The sequence below is a fragment of the Cherax quadricarinatus genome, chromosome 27 (assembly GCF_038502225.1).
Source record: "Cherax quadricarinatus isolate ZL_2023a chromosome 27, ASM3850222v1, whole genome shotgun sequence".
Taxonomy (NCBI): Eukaryota; Metazoa; Arthropoda; class Malacostraca; order Decapoda; family Parastacidae; genus Cherax; species Cherax quadricarinatus.
In genome coordinates, this window is record NC_091318.1 from 26,190,597 (window position 1) to 26,212,104 (window position 21,508).

The 21,508-nt window shown below is 38.1% G+C and overlaps 2 protein-coding genes across 7 annotated transcripts in view; one reads left to right on the forward strand and one right to left on the reverse strand.

The window, feature by feature from the left end:
• The window catches only part of LOC128691124 (uncharacterized), a 44,381-nt gene extending 33,206 nt beyond the window's left edge, over positions 1 to 11,175 (reverse strand). For 2 of the 6 annotated variants that reach the window (XR_011392492.1, XM_053779932.2), the window contains exons 1-4: positions 11,127 to 11,175; positions 5,185 to 5,370; positions 3,705 to 3,832; positions 710 to 758 (exon numbers count right to left, since the gene is read on the reverse strand). Coding sequence is in view for 5 of the 6 variants with exons in the window: in XM_053779932.2 (XP_053635907.2) it covers positions 710 to 736 (27 nt within the window). In the remaining variant the exon portion in view is untranslated. The other 4 variants (XM_053779933.2, XM_053779934.2, XM_053779935.2 and 1 more) reach the window with 4 other exon arrangements.
• A 377-nt stretch (positions 11,176 to 11,552) lies between these two features.
• LOC128691123 (U6 snRNA-associated Sm-like protein LSm2) lies at positions 11,553 to 16,608 on the forward strand. Its single transcript, XM_053779931.2, has 4 exons — positions 11,553 to 11,691; positions 12,702 to 12,769; positions 13,757 to 13,847; positions 15,684 to 16,608. Exons 1-4 carry the CDS (start codon positions 11,689 to 11,691, stop codon positions 15,807 to 15,809), a joined length of 288 nt encoding a protein of 95 aa, XP_053635906.1. The 5' UTR covers positions 11,553 to 11,688; the 3' UTR covers positions 15,810 to 16,608.
• The last annotated feature ends 4,900 nt before the right edge of the window (positions 16,609 to 21,508 follow it).

Sequence of the window (21,508 nt, forward strand, 5' to 3'; positions counted from 1 at the left end):
GAGAGGGGAGAATGTGCCTTCTTCAGTGATTAAGGACATGTGTGCAAAGTGGAGTGAGTTGCAAAGTTTTGTGGAGAAATATCACCCTAACAAAGCTGTTGCAAGCTGTGTCTGCAACATGTTCAATGACAATGCCTTGTCTCATTTTAGGCAAATCTTAAAGAGATGCCAGAAACAGATCTCTCTGGACAGATTTTTTGTGCAACAGGGGTATAGTGACTCAAGCTTTTCCTAGTGCCAGTAAAAGACAAAGAAGGGAAGTAACCCCAGATAGGGCCTAGATACCTGAAGTCCTTATGGAAGGGGTTTTCCCTTCCAAACAATAACCTTTCCTCCTCCCTCTTCCCTCCTCGCTCGCCATCATCCATATGCCAACAAGTCTTCAATAAAGGTAAAAGTGATGTTAAATGTTCATTTATCCATTTCATTAGTCATTTATATTTATTTCTCATTGTTTTCTGTATGTAAAACTATAGTTACTCTCTATAAAATGTATTTTTTGTTAATATTTTTGGGTGTGTGGAATGGATTAATTGGATTTACATTATTTCTTATGGGAAATATTGCTTCGGTTTTCATACAATTCGACTTTCGTCAGACTTTCTGGAACAAATTAATCATTAAAACCCAGGTTCCACTGTATATAGTAAGCCTATACAATTAATATATTTCAATCAATTGACATTTATGTTATGTCAGTACTGTATACCTCATTCCATTCCTCACTGGTGCTCATACTGCTGATGAGAGTTAATCACCTGAAAGCAAGAGTAACAAAGTTACCAAAAATGAAGTGTTACTGACTGACACATAACAATGGGCATTTCACTACTATAAAAATAAGAAAAAATAATGCAACTTTGTATGAAAGTACAGTATGTATTATAATTTATTGTGCAAACTTTTTTTTATTATTAACAAATTGGCTGATTCCCACCAAGGCAGGGTGGCCTGAAAAAGAAAAACTTTCATCATCATCCATTCCATCACTGTCTTGCCAGAGGCATGCTTACACTAGTTATAAAACTGCAACATTAACACCCCTCCTTCAGAGTGCAGGCACTGTACTTCCCATCTCCAGGACTCAAGTCCGGTCTGCAGGTTTCCCTGAATCCCTTTGTAAATGTTACCTTGCTCACACTCCAACAGCCTGTCAAGTCCTAAAAACCAATTGCCTTCATTCACTCCTATCTAACATGCTCACGCATGCTTGCTGGAAGTCCAAGCCCCTTGCACACAAAACCTTCTTTACCCCCTCCCTCCAACCTTTCCTAGGCTGACCCCTACCCTGCCTATCCTCCACTACAGATATACACACTCTTGAAGTCATTCTATTTTGTTACATCCTCTCTACATGTCCAAACCACCTCAGTAACTCCTCCTCAGCCCTCTGGATAATAGTTTTGGTAATCCTGCGCCTTCTCCTAATCTCCAAACTATGGATTCTCTGCATTATATTCACACCAGACATTGCCCTCAGACATGATATCTCCACTTCCTCCAGCCTTCTCCTTGCTGCATCATTCACCACCCATGCTTCATACTCATACAAGAGCATTGGTATAACTATACTCTCATACATTCATCTCTTTGATTTCATGGATAAATTTCCTTGTCTCCACAATCTTTAAGAATAAATAAGCAGCAGATAGCACAAGCCAAGCTAAACAAAATACTGTAGCAACTTCAGAATATGTATGCCATACACTATTTAGATACCTTTATAAATGCAGGGTCTATTAGTCAAAAAACAAAGCAGTCTGAATGAAGCAGCAAGATACAGAACTTGACAAGTCTTAGGTGTGGAGGAAGGCAAAACATTAACCCCAGGAAATAAAAGTACAAAAAATAGGAGGTAAGGATGGTAATGAATCAAACAATGAGAAACAAAGTAAAAGATGAGTGGACAAAAATGTACAGAACTTACAAAAGTGTTTTGCAGATTAACAGCAGAATATCTCAAGACAGAAGTAGAAGACTAACCAAGTCAGCTCCAGTTAGTGAAAGGTGCAGTGAACTACATTTGCACTGGGACACAACAAAGGATTACTAATAGGTGTAGACTTGGAGTATACCTGGAGGGTGTTTCAGGGGTCAACATCCCCACATTCTGATCCATGACCAGGCCTCGCAGTGGATCAGGGCCTGATCAACCAGGCTTTTCCTGCTGGCTGCATGCAAACCAGCATACAAACCACATCCAGCTGGGCAGGAACAGACTTTAGGTACCTGTCCAGCTCCCTCTTGAAGACAGCCAGGGGTCTATTGGTAATCCCTCTTATATGAAGGTAGATACATAAGAAAAATTTAAAACAGGAGTACTATACTGTATTAGGAGACTAGTGGGAAGACCCATTTGGAGGTTCAGTAGCTGTTTGATTCATGTTAAATTTCGAAGTGAGGCAGAAGAAGCTATAATTAATAAACCAGTATGAAGGGTTTGGACAGCAGGTGAACTAAGAAAATGGGTTCTGAGTTTTATTCCTAGGTGGCTCACCCAGGAACAGAACTTGGACCCTTTTGGCATCATCTTAATAACTTACCATTTCAGAATGAACCAAATTATTTGGAAAATGCTGCTTGATTACCAAGTCAACACAGCAAAGTAACACTATTGTATTAACTTCCTAACCTTTAATATATATACAGTACATATAAAAGATTCAGTGCAGTGGTCAAAGGAAGTTGTATGGCCTTGTTTAGAGTTGTGTGACTTCCTCAGGGAATCATAAGTGAAGACATTCAGATGCATTCCAAGGAAGGACAGCACAGGTCCAATTCCTTAGATCAAGAGCCTCTCATTAGCATCAAGAAACCTCCCTGAAGGGGGCAGGTGAGAAGAGCTGCTGGCCACGCACAAGACAACTAGTGATCTAATTAGGTCAAAGGAAGAAATCCCGATCATATGTTGCATTTTGCCTACAGGAGTACTGGGTTACTGTTAGGAACTTGAAATTCCATTCACTGACAACTGGGATGGGGTGCATCTTTATGGGGCAGGGGTGAAAGTGTTGGCCAATTCAGTCAAAGGAACTGCAGCTAAATTGTGTAAAACTTTAAAATGATACAAGACAGAGTATGGGTGGGTGGGTGGGTGGGTGGGTGGGTGTGTGTGTGTGTGTGTGTGTGTATGTGTGTGTGTGTGTGTGTGTGTGTGTGTGTGTGTGTGTGTGTGTGTGTGTGTGTGTGTGTGTGTGTACTCACCTATTTGTACTCACCTATTTGTACTCACCTATTTGTGTGTGTGTGTGTGTGTGTGTGTGTGTGTGTGTGTGTGTGTGTGTGTGTGTGTGTGTGTGTGTGTGTGTGTGTGTGTGTGTGTGTGTGTGTGTGTGTGTGTGTGTGTGTGTGTGTGTGTGTGTGTGTGTGTGTGTGTGTGTGTGTGTGTGTGTGTGTGTGTGTGTGTGTGTGTGTGTGTGTGAGAAACAAATGGATTGTAGTACTAGGGACAGTGGGAACAAAAACTGCTAAGATATGTTAGGAAAACAATCAAAACACAGGATAGCTCATAGTTTCTGATAAAGACAATAAAATAAATGCACTAAGACTATCTGCATGCACTAGAAACACTTGAGGCATGGCTGACCAATAAGTAACATAGTGTACATAAATGGGACCTGGTTGGCAATCCCCGGCTGGGTGGAAACATTGAATGTGATTCCTTACACCTGCTGTCCCCGTACACCTAGCAAGAAAGTAGGTACCTGGGTTTTAGTTGACTGGTGTGGATCGCATCCTGGGGCACAAGACTGAAGGTCCACAATGGAAATAAAACAAGACAGTCCTCGATGGCACACTGACTTTCTTGGGTTATCCTGGATGACTAACCCTCCTGGTTAAAAATCCAAGCATCAGTTTTGGATCCCTGGTTGCTCACAATGTACATAAACAGCATAAATTAGGAAATGAATAACAACTATGGTACGTGTCATTACAGTTTCTTCAGTCATGAATAACAACGTTAGTAAGTGTGCCAATGATACTAAAATAGTCCATTACATAATTTCTGATGAGGACACTAAATAGCTACAGGATGGTTTAGATAAGTTGATATTGTGGTCAAAGTGGTAGATGCAGTTCACAGTGGACAGCTGTAAGGTTCTAAACCTATGAATAGAAAATAACTGATACTTATAAGCTAAATAATGTAAATCTTAATCAAACTGATTGCAAAGAAGTTTTAAGAATTCTGGTTAGCAGAAATTTAAAGCCAAGACAACAGTGCATAATGTTTGTAATAAAGCTGATAGGAGTCTTGTCATCACATTAAGAAGCATAAAAAATATTAGTCCTAAGGTTATACTTTTATATATCTTAGGGCAGCGTCATTAAAGCGAAAACTTATGGTAGCTTTAAATATAGGTTGAAAGGGTACATGAGTGGGTTTTGTGGATGTGAATTGGACCTGCTTATCATGGGTCAGTAGACCTACTGCAGTGCTCCTTCATATGTTCTTGGAAAAATAAACACAAATGCAGTATAATGCAATCCTTTATTGACAATGCTTCACCCACACAGGGGGCTTTATCAAGTCACAAACTGATTTACCTCAGTGATTGTGATTTGATAAAGTTCACTGTGTGGGGGAAATGTTGTCAATAAAGGCTCGCATTATACAGCCTCTCCTCACTTAACAATGGAGATAGGGACCTAAGACCCTGTCGGTAAACAAATTCGTAGTGGTAGTGGATTTGTGTCAACCATCTTTGATATTGTTTTAATGTCACTCTTGCACCATTTATAACATTTCTGGTATATTTTTAAATGTTTATACAGCAGTGTACTGCATATTGTAATAAACAGAATTGAGGAAATCAGCTCCAATATACATTATTTAGGTATAAATACTTGTCAGAGAGCCCATCGTAAGTCCGAGGCGTCGGTAAACGAGTACGTCGCTGAGTGAGGAGAGGCTGTACTGCATTTGTGCATATTTATCAATTGTGTTGGTATTTTATACCATTTATCTCCTTCATATATATTCTTGTTTCCAATGAGATCTCTGAGTTATGTATAACTGCTGAAGGACCAATGTTTTGACATCTTATTTAAAATGCCAAGCAGGCATTGGCTTAAGCCGGTAGGAGACTTGGACCTGCCTCGCATGGGCCAGTAGGCCTTCTGCAGTGTTCCTTCGTTCTTATGTTCTTATGTTCTTATGTAATAAGGAACATGCCAAAATACCTGTACACAGATTCTGCCACCACCTTCTTCAGGATACATGCAGGTTGCTTAGTGGTTCCTTCTCCTTCTGATAAATACAATTTTTCACACCACGTCCAGGGTGAAGGAAAACATCTACTTTTTGTTGTTGGCGTTGTTAAGAGACCCTGAAACTTGCACCTTATTGAGTCCTGCTTCCCAGGAGTCCTTTAAAAATAAAAATATGTTTATTATAAAATATGTTTTTTTTTATTTATTATTTATTATCACACCGGCCGATTCCCACCAAGGCAGGGTGGCCCGAAAAAGAAAAACTTTCACCATCATTCACTCCATCACTGTCTTGCCAGAAGGGTGCTTTACACTACAGTTTTTAAACTGCAACATTAACACCCCTCCTTCAGAGTGCAGGCACTGTACTTCCCATCTCCAGGACTCAAGTCCGGCCTGCCGGTTTCCCTGAATCCCTTCATAAATGTTACTTTGCTCACACTCCAACAGCACGTCAAGTATTAAAAACCATTTGTCTCCATTCACTCCTATCAAACACGCTCACGCATGCCTGCTGGAAGTCCAAGCCCCTCGCACACAAAACCTCCTTTACCCCCTCCCTCCAACCCTTCCTAGGCCGACCCCTACCCCGCCTTCCTTCCACTACAGACTGATACACTCTTGAAGTCATTCTGTTTCGCTCCATTCTCTCTACATGTCCGAACCACCTCAACAACCCTTCCTCAGCCCTCTGGACAACAGTTTTGGTAATCCCGCACCTCCTCCTAACTTCCAAACTACGAATTCTCTGCATTATATTCACACCACACATTGCCCTCAGACATGACATCTCCACTGCCTCCAGCCTTCTCCTCGCTGCAACATTCATCACCCACGCTTCACACCCATATAAGAGCGTTGGTAAAACTATACTCTCATACATTCCCCTCTTTGCCTCCAAGGACAAAGTTCTTTGTTTCCACAGACTCCTAAGTGCACCACTCACTCTTTTTCCCTCATCAATTCTATGATTCACCTCATCTTTCATAGACCCATCCGCTGACACGTCCACTCCCAAATATCTGAATACGTTCACCTCCTCCATACTCTCTCCCTCCAATCTGATATTCAATCTTTCATCACCTAATCTTTTTGTTATCCTCATAACCTTACTCTTTCCTGTATTCACCTTTAATTTTCTTCTTTTGCACACCCTACCAAATTCATCCACCAATCTCTGCAACTTCTCTTCAGAATCTCCCAAGAGCACAGTGTCATCAGCAAAGAGCAGCTGTGACAACTCCCACTTTGTGTGTGATTCTTTATCTTTTAACTCCACGCCTCTTGCCAAAACCCTCGCATTTACTTCTCTTACAACCCCATCTATAAATATATTAAACAACCACGGTGACATCACACATCCTTGTCTAAGGCCTACTTTTACTGGGAAAAAATTTCCCTCTTTCCTACATACTCTAACTTGAGCCTCACTATCCTCGTAAAAACTCTTCACTGCTTTCAGTAACCTACCTCCTACACCATACACTTGCAACATCTGCCACATTGCCCCCCTATCCACCCTGTCATACGCCTTTTCCAAATCCATAAATGCCACAAAGACCTCTTTAGCCTTATCTAAATACTGTTCACTTATATGTTTCACTGTAAACACCTGGTCCACACACCCCCTACCTTTCCTAAAGCCTCCTTGTTCATCTGCTATCCTATTCTCCGTCTTACTCTTAATTCTTTCAATTATAACTCTACCATACACTTTACCAGGTACACTCAACAGACTTATCCCCCTATAATTTTTGCACTCTCTTTTATCCCCTTTGCCTTTATACAAAGGAACTATGCATGCTCTCTGCCAATCCCTAGGTACCTTACCCTCTTCCATACATTTATTAAATAATTGCACCAACCACTCCAAAACTATATCCCCACCTGCTTTTAACATTTCTATCTTTATCCCATCAATCCCGGCTGCCTTACCCCCTTTCATTTTACCTACTGCCTCACGAACTTCCCCCACACTCACAACTGGCTCTTCCTCACTCCTACAAGATGTTATTCCTCCTTGCCCTATACACGAAATCACAGCTTCCCTATCTTCATCAACATTTAACAATTCCTCAAAATATTCCTTCCATCTTCCCAATACCTCTAACTCTCCATTTAATAACTCTCCTCTCCTATTTTTAACTGACAAATCCATTTGTTCTCTAGGCTTTCTTAACTTGTTAATCTCACTCCAAAACTTTTTCTTATTTTCAACAAAATTTGTTGATAACATCTCACCCACTCTCTCATTTGCTCTCTTTTTACATTGCTTCACCACTCTCTTAACTTCTCTCTTTTTCTCCATATACTCTTCCCTCCTTGCATCACTTCTACTTTGTAAAAACTTCTCATATGCTAACTTTTTCTCCCTTACTACTCTCTTTACATCATCATTCCACCAATCGCTCCTCTTCCCTCCTGCACCCACTTTCCTGTAACCACAAACTTCTGCTGAACACTCTAACACTACATTTTTAAACCTACCCCATACCTCTTCGACCCCATTGCCTATGCTCTCATTAGCCCATCTATCCTCCAATAGCTGTTTATATCTTACCCTAACTGCCTCCTCTTTTAGTTTATAAACCTTCACCTCTCTCTTCCCTGATGCTTCTATTCTCCTTGTATCCCATCTACCTTTTACTCTCAGTATAGCTACAACTAGAAAGTGATCTGATATATCTGTGGCCCCTCTATAAACATGTACATCCTGAAGTCTACTCAACAGTCTTTTATCTACCAATACATAATCCAACAAACTACTGTCATTTCGCCCTACATCATATCGTGTATACTTATTTATCCTCTTTTTCTTAAAATATGTATTACCTATAACTAAACCCCTTTCTATACAAAGTTCAATCAAAGGGCTCCCATTATCATTTACACCTGGCACCCCAAACTTACCTACCACACCCTCTCTAAAAGTTTCTCCTACTTTAGCATTCAAGTCCCCTACCACAATTACTCTCTCACTTGGTTCAAAGGCTCCTATACATTCACTTAACATCTCCCAAAATCTCTCTCTCTCCTCTGCATTCCTCTCTTCTCCAGGTGCATACACGCTTATTATGACCCACTTCTCGCATCCAACCTTTACTTTAATCCACATAATTCTTGAATTTACACATTCATATTCTCTTTTCTCCTTCCATAACTGATCATTTAACATTACTGCTACCCCTTCCTTTGCTCTAACTCTCTCAGATACTCCAGATTTAATCCCATTTATTTCCCCCCACTGAAACTCTCCTACCCCCTTCAGCTTTGTTTCGCTTAGGGCCAGGACATCCAACTTCTTTTCATTCATAACATCAGCAATCATCTGTTTCTTGTCATCCGCACTACATCCACGCACATTTAAGCAACCCAGTTTTATAAAGTTTTTCTTCTTCTCTTTTTTAGTAATTGTATACAGGAGAAGGGGTTACTAGCCCATTGCTCCCGGCATTTTAGTCGCCTCATACGACACGCCTCATACGACACAATAATAATAATATTAACAACAACAACAATAATAATAATAATAATATTACGATATGTAGAGCATTTCGGGCAAATAAGGTTAATTTTGTCCCCACGATGTGACCCACACCAGTTGACTAGCACCCAGGAACCTATTTTACTGCTAGGTGAATAGGGACAGCAGGTATCTTAAGGAAACATGTCCTAATGTTTCCACATGTACCAGAGATCGACCCCTGGACCTCAATGTGTAAGCTGAGTGAGCTAGCAATCAAGCTACGAGACACAAATCTGGGTGGGAATTATAAAGGAATCAAAGTTTCCTCCAGAAAGAGAAATGGGAACAACAAATTTTCAAAGTCACGGACATGATAGGAAGGCTGTATATTGTATAACTATATACAAAAGATGAGGTAACCAGATTTTGTATATAGTTCTACTGCCCTCATATTATGTTCTTGAATAAGAACATAACATAATATTGATAAAGTCACTGGATGGTGTAATGTCTACAAAGAAAAAACATAAGAATGGAGGAACACTGCAGAAAGCCTACTGGCCCATACAAGGCAGGTCCTTATCAAAACCACCACTACCCAAGAATTTACTCTCATATGTTGCATAATCAGTTCTCAATTAAGTCAGATGAACCCCTTCTCCTTAACCCTGTCTAACTTTTTTTGGATGTAATCCTTGGTAATCCACACATACACTGTTATGTATAATAATTTATGTAAGTGTATTTATGTGTACCTGTACCTGAATAAACTTACTTACTTGCCCATATATACACAAAACCTCAAACCTGAGTCAACAGCAACAGGTTTTTCCTTTGCCTAGAATGAGGTGATGCAGGCTGCCCGAACCAACTGTCCAGCAGAGGGCAAAGTATGGTGGGCACAAACATCCCAGGAGAAATTCGACACTGATGTTCAAGGCAGGAGCTAGGGGAGAGCTTCACACGTGTCCTTTTAAACCATTTTCACATTCCACCAACCTGGGAGCAGAAACCGCACCACCCCAATGGAAACAAGTCACTCTGTCCGACTTTTTTGGGGGTTATCCTAGGTTCTGTACACATATTCTGCTATGTATGATAATCTGTGTAACTGTATTTGTGTATACCTGCATAAACTTACTTATTTACTAAGTTTCTGCGTTGTTGGGGGTTTCACAGAGACACTGACAATTGGCGTTGTATTGTACCTTGATCCCAAGTGTCCGAGGAAGAAATGCCAAAGGGCCATATAGAATAAAAAGACAAAATACAGTGACTGGAACAACACACAAATAACCCACACACATAGGAGAATGGAACTTATGATGACGTTTCAGTCCAACTTGAACCATTATGGTGCCCCGTGGCCTGGTATACCTGGAGAAAATTCCGGGGGTCAACACCCCCGTGGCCTGGTCTGTGACCAGGCCTCATGGTGGATCAGGGCCTGATCAACCAGGCTGTTACTGCTGGCTGCACATAATCCAATGTATGAACCACAGCCCGGCTGGTCAAGTACTGACTTTAGGTGCCTGTCCAGTGCCTGCTTAAAGACAGCCAGGGGTCTATTGGTAATTCCCCTGATGTAGGTTGGGAGGCAGTTGAACAGTCTTGACCCCCTGACACTTATTGTGTTGTCTCTTATCGTGCTAGTTACACACCTGCTTTGGCTTATATCCCTATGTCTCATACAAGGACGAGGAACAAGATGGGGGGGCTAGTACTGTGCCTTGTGGAACAGAGCTTTTCACTGTAGCCGCCTCAGACTTTATTCCGTTGACTACTACTCTTTGTGTTCTATTTGTTAGGAAATTATAGAGCCATCCACCGACTTTTCCTGTTATTCCTTTATCACACATTTTGTGCACTATTACATCATGGTCACATCTGTCAAAGGCTTTTGCAAGGCTGTGTATATTACATCTGCATTTTGTTTGTCTTCTAGAGCATCCAGGACCTTGTCATAATGGTCCAGTAGTTTGGACAGACAAGAGTGACCTGGCAAAAGCTTTTGCTTCACATGGCGAGGGTCCGGGTTCGATTCCTGGCAAAGGGTTAGAAGCATTGGACATTATCCTTAACACCGGTTGTCTATGTTCCCCATCAGTAAAATAGGTACCTGGGTGTTAGTTGACTGGTGTGGGTTGCATCCTGGGACAAACTGACCTAATTTGTCCGATATGCACTGTTTTCTATATAGTAGTATGTCATTAATGTTAGTTATGGTCTTTATACCTTGTACATATACTTGCAGGAAATAAAGATATTATTACACACATTATTATTATACTAGTTAATAATCCAAGTCTGACCGAAACGTTGTTATAGATTTTGTTCTCCTCCGTGCGGGTTATTTTTATCTTGAAGGACACAGATGCTGAACTATTATATTACTATCAGTACTTATGTGTAGCTGTACCTAAATAAACTTACTAATATAACGTACCAGAGACTGACCACAAGCTTTGTTTATATTATATTTTGTCAGTAACGAGCCTATTATAACATTTTCGTTTATATTGTTCAGTAAGAGATTTGAGTCATATTTAAGTGCTTAAAATTACTTATTTGATCAAGGTAAGAATATACAAAAGCCAAAAAATTACTTAAACTTTACTGCAGTTAAAAAAGATTACTAAATAATAATTTTGTATCCGTTAGTATACTTATATTGCTAGATTGCATATAATATAAAAACATATATATTGAAAATATATTGTTTATAAAAAATAGAGCATTTTCTTATAGCATTTAGTTCTATAAATCAGTTGGGAAATAACCGTGTAAGAGCTTTCAGTTGTAACTAATATAAAATTTTCTTAAAACTCATAAAAAATAATACGTAATAAACCACAGTTTTTAGCTACAGACTAAACAAGAAATAATTTATAAATACACTTCTATAACAAAATTTGTGTTAGTTAATGTTGGACCAGTAGTGAGGGAGGTAGCTTCCCTGGACGCTGTCTTACTCTGGGGGGCAATACTACCAATATTAACCCAACACGATGGTAATATAACTTTATTACTCAGGATAAAGTATATTGATTGTCATATAACGTATATAAACCCAGTGGAAATAAGTCACTTTGTTTAATGGTTGGGTTATCCTATGATCATTTATTTACCCTTTCCTCCCAGACGCTGTAAGTCTATTCAGGGGGAAAATTATACAGATTATTGATGAATTACAAATGTTTTTAACATAGTAACACTTTTAAATTACCTGGGATAACCCAAAACATTCCCTTTTGGGGGGTTTACGTTTGATACCCATTCGTGTTTAGCGCTTCTATTTTAATAAATCAAACGTAAGTTACTTTAAGAAAGATGTATTCTATTGTAAGTTCATAAATTATTCTGCTCATCCTTTTACAACTAGACAGTTACAGTTTTTATTCTATTTTATGAATTATGTAGCTTGTATCATTTTTTTTTTAACTTCCAGTTAATATCTTGTATAGACTTAAAAAATATTAAATTAAACTATCTAGTTCATAGAATATTATTGCAAACTTTGATTTTTTTTTTTTTTTTTTTTTTTGGGGGGGGGGGGGTTATTGTAGTTAATTTATATACATGTTAAACTATATATGATAATTGTACTTATATGTACCTGTACCTAAATAAACTTACTTATTTACTTAAAGATCAGATGAATTATGTTGGGATTTTTAACCTGGAGGAGAGTTAGCCACCCAGGATAACCCTGGGATTAAATCCATGTACTTTCTGTTGTGAGCTGAATGCTCTACCATACAGCTTTGAAGTGTCTTATAGTCTAGGCCTATTGCTTCCATAGCTAACCTAATCTAGTGAGACTTGATTGTTAATTACACTGTATATGTTCAGGCCACTAACAATTGCAACATTTAATTAGGTTAAGCATAGTCGAGTTTTATCACCAACATAAATATTCACCATTAAACCACAGTGTGTCTTCCCTTTATCTGTATCCTAGATTATGCATTGAATCTTAGAAATTTTGAAAAACATATATTGTATCATGCTTTTCTTTCAGTTATTCTACTCATTTTTCAAGTCTCTAATTGGGAAGGATGTCGTGGTTGAGCTGAAAAATGATTTGAGGTAAGTGGCCCTTTCTTTCTGTTGAGCATTAATGCATTTTTTCTTTAACAGACTGCAAATGAGCTTTATTAGTAAGTACCATAGTGAGATCGCTCGTGCAGCTGTTCATGATTGCTGATGGTTTTATCATAATTTTAAAACTAAGATAAATACATAAATAAAAATTAGAGAGGAGAAAGACTAAATTACATCAAGTTTGCTGGAAGGTTGACTAATCATTAGTATCTGCATCATTAATTGCAGAACATCTGCATAAAATTTCAATGCTTCCTGTAAATTTTCTTCAGTGTGGTGCCCTGAAGCTACAGTACCTTCACCTTGTGTAGATCAGTGTTGTAAACTGGGCATAAGTCTGAAATAATGTACTAAGGGTAATTACAACTTAATGCAAATATACTATATATCTGATTTGATAATTTTTTGTAATTTATACTTAAATTATAAATGCTGTTATTATTATTATTATAATCAAGGGGGAAGCACTAAACCCATAGGATTATACAGCACCCAGGGGGGGGGGGATGTGGAAGGCATTCAGGCTTAATTCGGGGAACTGGAGCACAAATCCAATTCCCTAAATCAAGAGCCCCTCACCAACATCAAGGAACCTTCCATGAGGGGTATAAATGCTGTATGTAATAAATTTAGTAGAATGTTTTATAGCTTACATTATTTATTTTATGTTCCTGTTTCATACCTCAGTATTCTACCAAAACAAGAGGGGAGTGAACATCGTCCTATGTCATCATTGTCTAAAGTTAAATTTAGGGATAATTAGGATTTGAATCAATGCCTCCTTCTAAGCACTGGATTCGGAATGATATGTTACTGTACATTACTGAAAATTGCTGTGTACTAATGTTTATAACAAGGTGTACAAAACAAGTTAATTTAATTATAGAATTTTTTTAATAAGCACTATTTGCAAGTGGCTTATGTACAGTTCACTGGTTACTCATAATTTATACTGACTTCTCTTTTTTTCAGTATTTGTGGTACACTTCACTCGGTTGATCAGTACTTGAACATCAAGCTTACAGATATAAATGTCACTGATACAGAGAAATATCCTCATATGGTAAGGATCAGGCCTAAGCTGGTGGGAGACTTGGACCTGCCTTGCATGGGCCAGTAGGCCTGCTGCAGTGTTCCTTCTTTCTTATGTTCTTAAGTAACAAGGTATTCAGGTACTTGTTTGAAGTATCAGACTGCATAATATAGCATTAAGATTAACTAGACCTCTGATGAATTTAAAGTGTAAGAGTTATCACATTATTTATAATCAAATAACATAAGAGCTTGTACTACATTAAAAAAAATAGTCTCTCCCCACCTAACGACGGAGTTCTGTTCTTAAGACCATGTCGGTAAACGAATTCGCCGCTAAGTGAGGAACATGCTATAATAGTAATGGGTTTGTGTAACCATCTTTGATATTGTTTTAATATCACCTTTGCACCATTTATAACATTTTTAGTATATTTTTAAATGTTTATACAGTAGTGTACTGTATATTGCAATAAACAGAATAGAGGAAATCAGCTCTTATATACATTATTTAGGTCTGCATACTGGTCAGAGAGGCCGTCATAAGTCCGAGTCGTCAGTAAATGAATACACCGCTAAGTGAGGAGAGCTGTATATTGTACTATAATATAATGTACCATGCTATTTTAGCTATTCATTAAATTTAATCTTCTTATTTTTATTATATGTATGTGGTTATACCCTTTTGGAACAGGAATCCCTTAATTGGCTTGTATTCTATTGAGTTAAATGCAAAGCTATGTTCATATGGTTACCCATAAATTTGCTTGCTGTACCCAGCAGTACATAAAATGTTACCTTGCTCACACTCCATTAGGTTGTGAGGTCCCCAAAACCATTTGCCTCCACTCACTCCTAGCTAACACACTCACTCAGGCAGATTCATAAACAGTAATAATAATATTGTATTTTATGCTCTGAGTTATCCTACTTTCATATGTAATGGTCAGTGTGGTACAAAAAGCAACCAGTAATAATAATAGAGGAGAGTTTGTATTTTGTGTGTGTTAATATTCAATTATGTACTCTATGCAAATGAAGAATGCATGTACATACTGTAACAACCCCTCTTCTGCCCTCTGACTAATACTTTTATTAACTCCACACCTTCTCCTAATTTCCACACTCCGAATTTTCTGCATAATATTTACACCACACATTGCCCTTAAACAGGACATCTCCACTGCCTCCAACCGTCTCCTCGCTGCTGCATTTACCACCCAAGCTTCACACCCATATAAGAGTGTTGGTACTACTATACTTTCATACATTCCCTTCTTTGCCTCCATAGATAACGTTTTTTGACTCCACATATACCTCAACGCACCACTCACCTTTTTTCCCTCATCAATTCTATGATTAACCTCATCCTTCATAAATCCATCCGCCGACACGTCAACTCCCAAGTATCTGAAAACATTCACTTCTTCCATACTCCTCCTCCCCAATTTGATATCCAATTTTTCTTTATCTAAATCATTTGATACCCTCATCACCTTACTCTTTTCTATGTTCACTTTCAACTTTCTACCTTTATATTGAAGCATATATGTGAACAGTTATGGATGCTAAATAAGAATATCATAATAATGTAACTTTACTAAATTAAAGAATAAAAAGGCACAGTACCATGCCTTTTAATAACCTACACATAGAAGAAAGAAATGTGACGATGTTTCAGTCTGACTTAGACCATTAACCGATCAGACAGTAATGTCATCATAAATTTCTTTCTCCTGTGTGCTGGTTATTTGTGTACTTACCAAATTACATACCTGCTACAGTATTTAAAGAAAAACAATTGTATTATTTCAGACATTAACTTCACAAAACCTTGTGTGTAACATGATTTATTTTTACTTTTCAGTTATCTGTAAAAAACTGCTTTATTCGTGGTTCTGTGGTTCGGTATGTGCAGTTGCCGGTAGATGAAGTAGACACTCAGCTACTCCAGGATGCAGCCAGAAGAGAGGCACAACAGCAGCGACAGTAGTTTACAGATTAAGTGCATTTCATTTTAATGCAGTTTAAAGGTGCATCGGCACCTTGATGCAGATAAATTAGGTTCTTCTCAATTCTGTTAGAGATTTATTTTTTTTATATACATGACCTGTAAATTCTGAAAATATTGTGGTTTGTCTCCAGAAGGGAGAGTAAAATTACTCCAATATTAATTTATTGGTTTTGTTTCATCACACTCAGTGCAAATTTTTTTTTTTATGACTCTTGAAAATTAAGTAAGTGTTGACACAGTATACTGTACTGTGTCTTTCCAATAACCACGTGAGTGATTAACTTCAGATTTTGTGTTAGTGACTTAATTCAGTGATTGTATCCATATGATAATGTTGTGCGATGTACCAAAACCTAGTCTAGTTTTTCAGTTCTGTTTTGTGGGATTGTGGCCATTGATTTATGTTGTATTACTATTCACCCTCTGATTAGCATTCAGCATTTATTTAAATCATAACTGATGCTTAAAGATGAGTGAGAGATCATTTATTATAGTGCAGTAAAATATGGTATAGTATTATTAGTCAAGACATGTTGTTTCAGTTGAAGGTATGGTGTTAAGATATTTCTTAACCCAAAATTAACTGTTTCAAGTGTTACATATAATTTCTGTAAATGCCAGTGAATAATATTAGATGTCAGTGAATAACACTGAGTTATAATAAAATAGTTAATACTTTTGTAGCACAGTATTTAATAATAAATTTTTATAGCCTCAGTAGGGTACACTTTTATAATGTACAGATAAAATTTCCAATACAGATTAAAAAAATGATAAATGTGTGTTCTTTATCCTGGCACCATGTTATAGAATTTTCAAGCAGGCATCCTGACAATTTTGTTTTAATTTTTTTTGTAAATTTAAAGAAAGTTTGATGGAGTATCAAGAAGCCTGTGTAAAGAAAGGTGTACATTAATGGATGTTTTGATGCTGGTGAAGGGCTCTTGATCTAAGATATTGAAGGTACCTTCTTCATAGGATCAAACTTGATTACTGTATAGTACCTCTTATTTGAAGATAGGTAAAACAAAAGATCATTTACAACACTGTCACAGATCTCTTAAAAGTATTCTGGCGGAGTGTTAGAGAACATGGTAAAATCCCTTGAGCCCATCACTGATGCCAGTGATGGGCTCTTATTTCAGGGAATATGATTTGTCTTCCCCTTTCTTGGATCAGACCTGATTTCATCCCATTCCTATATGCTATATGACTGGGTTTAGCGCTGCCCCACAATACTAATAACAAAATTAAATGAGTTAAAGCACAAACAGTAAATGAGAATGGAGAAGCAGATGATGAGTGAAGGAGAGTAGTTAAACATCTCATTAAAAAGGAAGTTTTTCAATTTAGTTTGATATACCTGTCATGAAGAATAGTGTATACATATGCTTTAGCATTACAGGAGGGTCCTGCTTATACAGCAGATAGGGTTCTGGGCTACTGTTGTAAAGCAAAAAATGTAAAGTGAAACATAGACTTTTTTCACTTTCAAATGCATATAAAAGCCTAATAACATGTTTACACTATCATATATTAAGTGAGTAATAGAACTAGGCCTCAAAATGCACACATTGCTTTCCTTAAAATATTTTTGTCCTTAGCATATAATAAATGGTGAATATATTTATTGTAGGAAATATGAACAAATGTAGAATGAGTATAATTGAAAACCACTGCATTAGCGAAATGCTGTAAGGCGAACCTCTAAAGCCGAGCCTTCCTGTATTAGTATTTTTTGTAATACTTTATTTATTAGTTTTTTTAATTTAGTTTGTCTTGTTAAGCTTTATACATTCCTCAATCATACACCACTTTAAAAGATGAGGTTGTTAAATTGGATGATTAATCTTCTTCGTTCAACAAACCAGCTGTATCCCACCAAGGCAGGGTGGCCCAAAAACAAAAATAATAGTTTTTCTTATTAACTTTAGTAATGTATACAGGAGAAGGGGTTACTAGCCCCTTGCTCCTGGCATTTTAGTTGCCTCTTATGACACACATGGCTTATGGAGGAAGGATTCTGTTCCACTTCCCCATGAAGATAAGAGGAAATAAACAAGAACTAGTAAGAAAATAGAAGAAAACCCAGAGGGGTTTGTATATACTTTATGCTTGTACATGCATGTGTAGTGTGACCTAAGTATAAGTAGAAGTAGCAAGACGTACCTGATTATTATTATAATCAAGGGGGAAGCGCTAAACCCGGAGGATTATACAGCGCCTGGGGGGGGATGTGGAAGGCATTCAGGCTTAATTCGGGGAACTGGAGCACAGATCCAATTCCCTAAATCAAGAGCCCCTCACCAACATAAGACGTACCTGAAATCTTGCATATTTATGAGACAAAAAAAGACACCAGCACTCCTACCATCATGGAAAACAATTACAGGCTTTTGTTTTACACTCGCTTGGCAGGATGGTAGTATCTTCCTGGGCGGTTGCTGTATAGCCCTTGTGGCTTAGCGCTTCTTTTTGATTATAATAATAATAATCCCTGGGCGGTTGCCGTCTACCAACCTACTACCTAGATGATTAATCTACATTATTAAATCAGATCAACCTTAATTTCTGTGTAACCATCTATTGCTTCTTTATGCAAAACAAACTCAGTTGTGTTCAAATATGATTACTTTTATGCTTAGCAGCCATATGTTTTATACTTTGTAAATGTACAATACTGTGCTTTTTGTATAGCTTTTGAAAAGTAATGATTAAACTTGTAATTAATATGAGGTACTGTACACTTACAATACCAATAATATCCAAGATGTAGCTTGAGGAAATGCTTCTCATATGCATGTCAAAAAAATAAAAAAGAGAAAAGTAATGGTAGCGGTTGGCCTTGATGCAGGGAGACGGACCCAAACACTACACAGTCACATCTGGGGGATTCATAAAAAGTCGGAAATTCCCTTAATCCAAAAATGTCGTCTGAAGTAGTCCCAGAGAGACTAATTAATTACTGAATTTTAATGTCCATTTGGTTGGTGTGTCGAAGGTACAAAACCAGTTAATATCCTGTTTGAGTCAACAGGAATGTAGGTAACTGACTACCATCACTTGTTAATGTTTTCCTGCGCTGTATGACCCATAAGGTTTAATGTTTGTTTTTGAATAATATACATAATAAAATAATAATAATAATAATAATAATAATAGTAATAATAATAATAATAGTGTGTAAAGGTAGAAAGTTGAAAGTGAACATAGAAAAGAGTAAGGTGATGAGAGTATCAAATGATTTAGATAAAGAAAAATTGGATATCAAATTGGGAAGGAGGAGTATGGAAGAAGTGAATGTTTTCAGATATTTGGGAGTTGACATGTCAGTGGATGGATTTATGAAGGATGAGGTTAATCATAGAATTGATGAAGAAAAAAAAGTGAGTAGTGCATTGAGGTATATGTGGAGGCAAAAAATGTTATCTATGGAGGCAAAGAAGGGAATGTATGAAAGTATAGTAGTACCAACACTCTTTATATGGGTGTGAAGCTTGGGTTGTAAATGCTGCAGCAAGGAGGCGGTTCGAGGCAATGGAGATGTCCTGTCTAAGAGCAATGTGTGGTGTAAATATGCAGAAAATTTGAGTGTGGAAATTAGGAGAAGGTGTGGAGTTAATAAAAGTATTAGTCAGAGGGCTGAAGAGGGATTGTTGAGGTGGTATGGTCATTTAGAGAGAATGGATTAAAGTAGAATGACATGGAGAGCGTATAAATCTGTAGGGGAAGGAAGGCGGGGTAGGGGTCATCCTCGAAAAGGTTGGAGGGAGGGGGTAAAGGAGGTGTTGTGGGCGAGGAGCTTGGACTTCCAGCAAGCGTGCATGAGCGTGCTAGATAGGAGTGAATGGAGACAATGGTATTTGGGACATGACGATCTGTCGGAGTGTGAGCAGGGTAATATTTAGTGAAGGGATTCAGGGAAACCGGTTATTTTATATAACCGGACTTGAGTCCTGGAAATGGGAAGTACAATGCCTGCACTCTAAAAGAGGGGTTTGGGATATTGGCAGTTTGGAGAGATATATTGTGTATTTTTATACATATATACTTCTAAGCTGCTGTATTCTGGGCACCTCTGCAAAAACAGTGATTATGTGTGAGTGAGGTGAAAGTGTTGAATGATGATGAAAGTATTTTCTTTTTGGGGATTTTCTTTCTCTTTGGGTCACCCTGCCTCGGTGGGAGATGGCCGACTTGTTGAAAAAAAAAATAGTAATATTATTATTGCCCCACTTAGCTGGACTTGAGTCCCAGAGGTGGAAAGTACAGTGCCTGCACTCTGAAGAAGGATGGGATGTTGGGGCTTGGAGGGTCATCTGATCTGTGATGTTGGCACCCTTCTGGTAAGGGAGCGACTGGATGAACGACAGTGAAAGTGTTTTCTTCTTTGTTGGGTTACCCTACCTTGGTGGGAGATGGTCGGAGTGTTAAAATACCTCTCAAGGGGTCCTTGATGCAAGTGAGAGGTTCTTGATCCGAGAAACTAGGCCTGTCCTCTTTCTTGTATCAAACCTAATTGCTTCCCATTCCCCAAGTGCTGTATTACACTTATGGGTTTAGTATATAATAATCTTGACCCAAGAAATTGGAGACACTCTCCCCTTCCTTGGATTAAACTTGATTACTTCCCATTTCTATGAACATATATTTTAATATACAGACAATAGTGTATGAAACTAATAATCTTATGTGATGGTGAGAAAGATGTAATTCAATGAACAAGAGTTGTTCCTTCAAGGTATGTACGTACTTTCCTTGATGCTGGTGAGGGGCTCGCAGCGCTGTATAACCCCTGTGGGCTTAACGCTTAGTTTTGATCATAATGATAATGGTGAGGGGCTCTTGATCCAAGAAACTGAACTAAACCTTCCCTTCATTGTATGGAACCCAACTGTTTCCCATCCCTTTGGTGCAGTATGACTCCTATAGGGTACATAATAATAACAGTTGGGATTTTGTTATTCTTGAGCACATGTTCTTTCAAGATATTCACCAGCACTTGCACACCAAGCCATAATAATGAAGATATGCTGTTGAGGTTGTCTGGTTATGTTGAAAGGATGAAGAGGTTAATTCAGAGATTATAGTACAGTAGTAACAGCCTGGTTGACCAGGCTATTGCTACTGTACTAGCCTCAAGGATGCCTCAAGGGAGGATCCTTGAGGCTGGTGAGGGGTTCTTGTTCTGAGGAATTGGACTTGTTCTTCCCTTCCTTAGACTAAACTAAACTGCCTTCCATTGCCCATGTGCTGTGTGACAACCACAGGTTTAGCACGTCCCCTAAATATATTAATAATATAATACTGTAGTAATATTTGTAGGTAGTAGGTTGGTAAAGAGCAACCACCCAGGGAGGTACTACCGTCCTGCCAAGTGAGTGTAAAACAGAAGAGTGTAATTGTTTTACATGATGGTAGGATTGCTGGTGTCTTTTTTTTGTCTTATAAACATGCAAGATTTCAGGTACGTCTTGCTACTTTTACTTACACTTAGGTCACACTACACATCCATAGACAAGCATATATATACACACCTCTTTGGGTTCCTTTTTTTTAATGGTTCTTGTTCTTGTTCATTTTTTTCTTATCTCCATGGGAAAGTGAAACTGAATTCTTCCTCCGTAAGCCATGCATGTCGTAAGAGGCGACTAAATTGCCAGAGCATGCTAGCAACC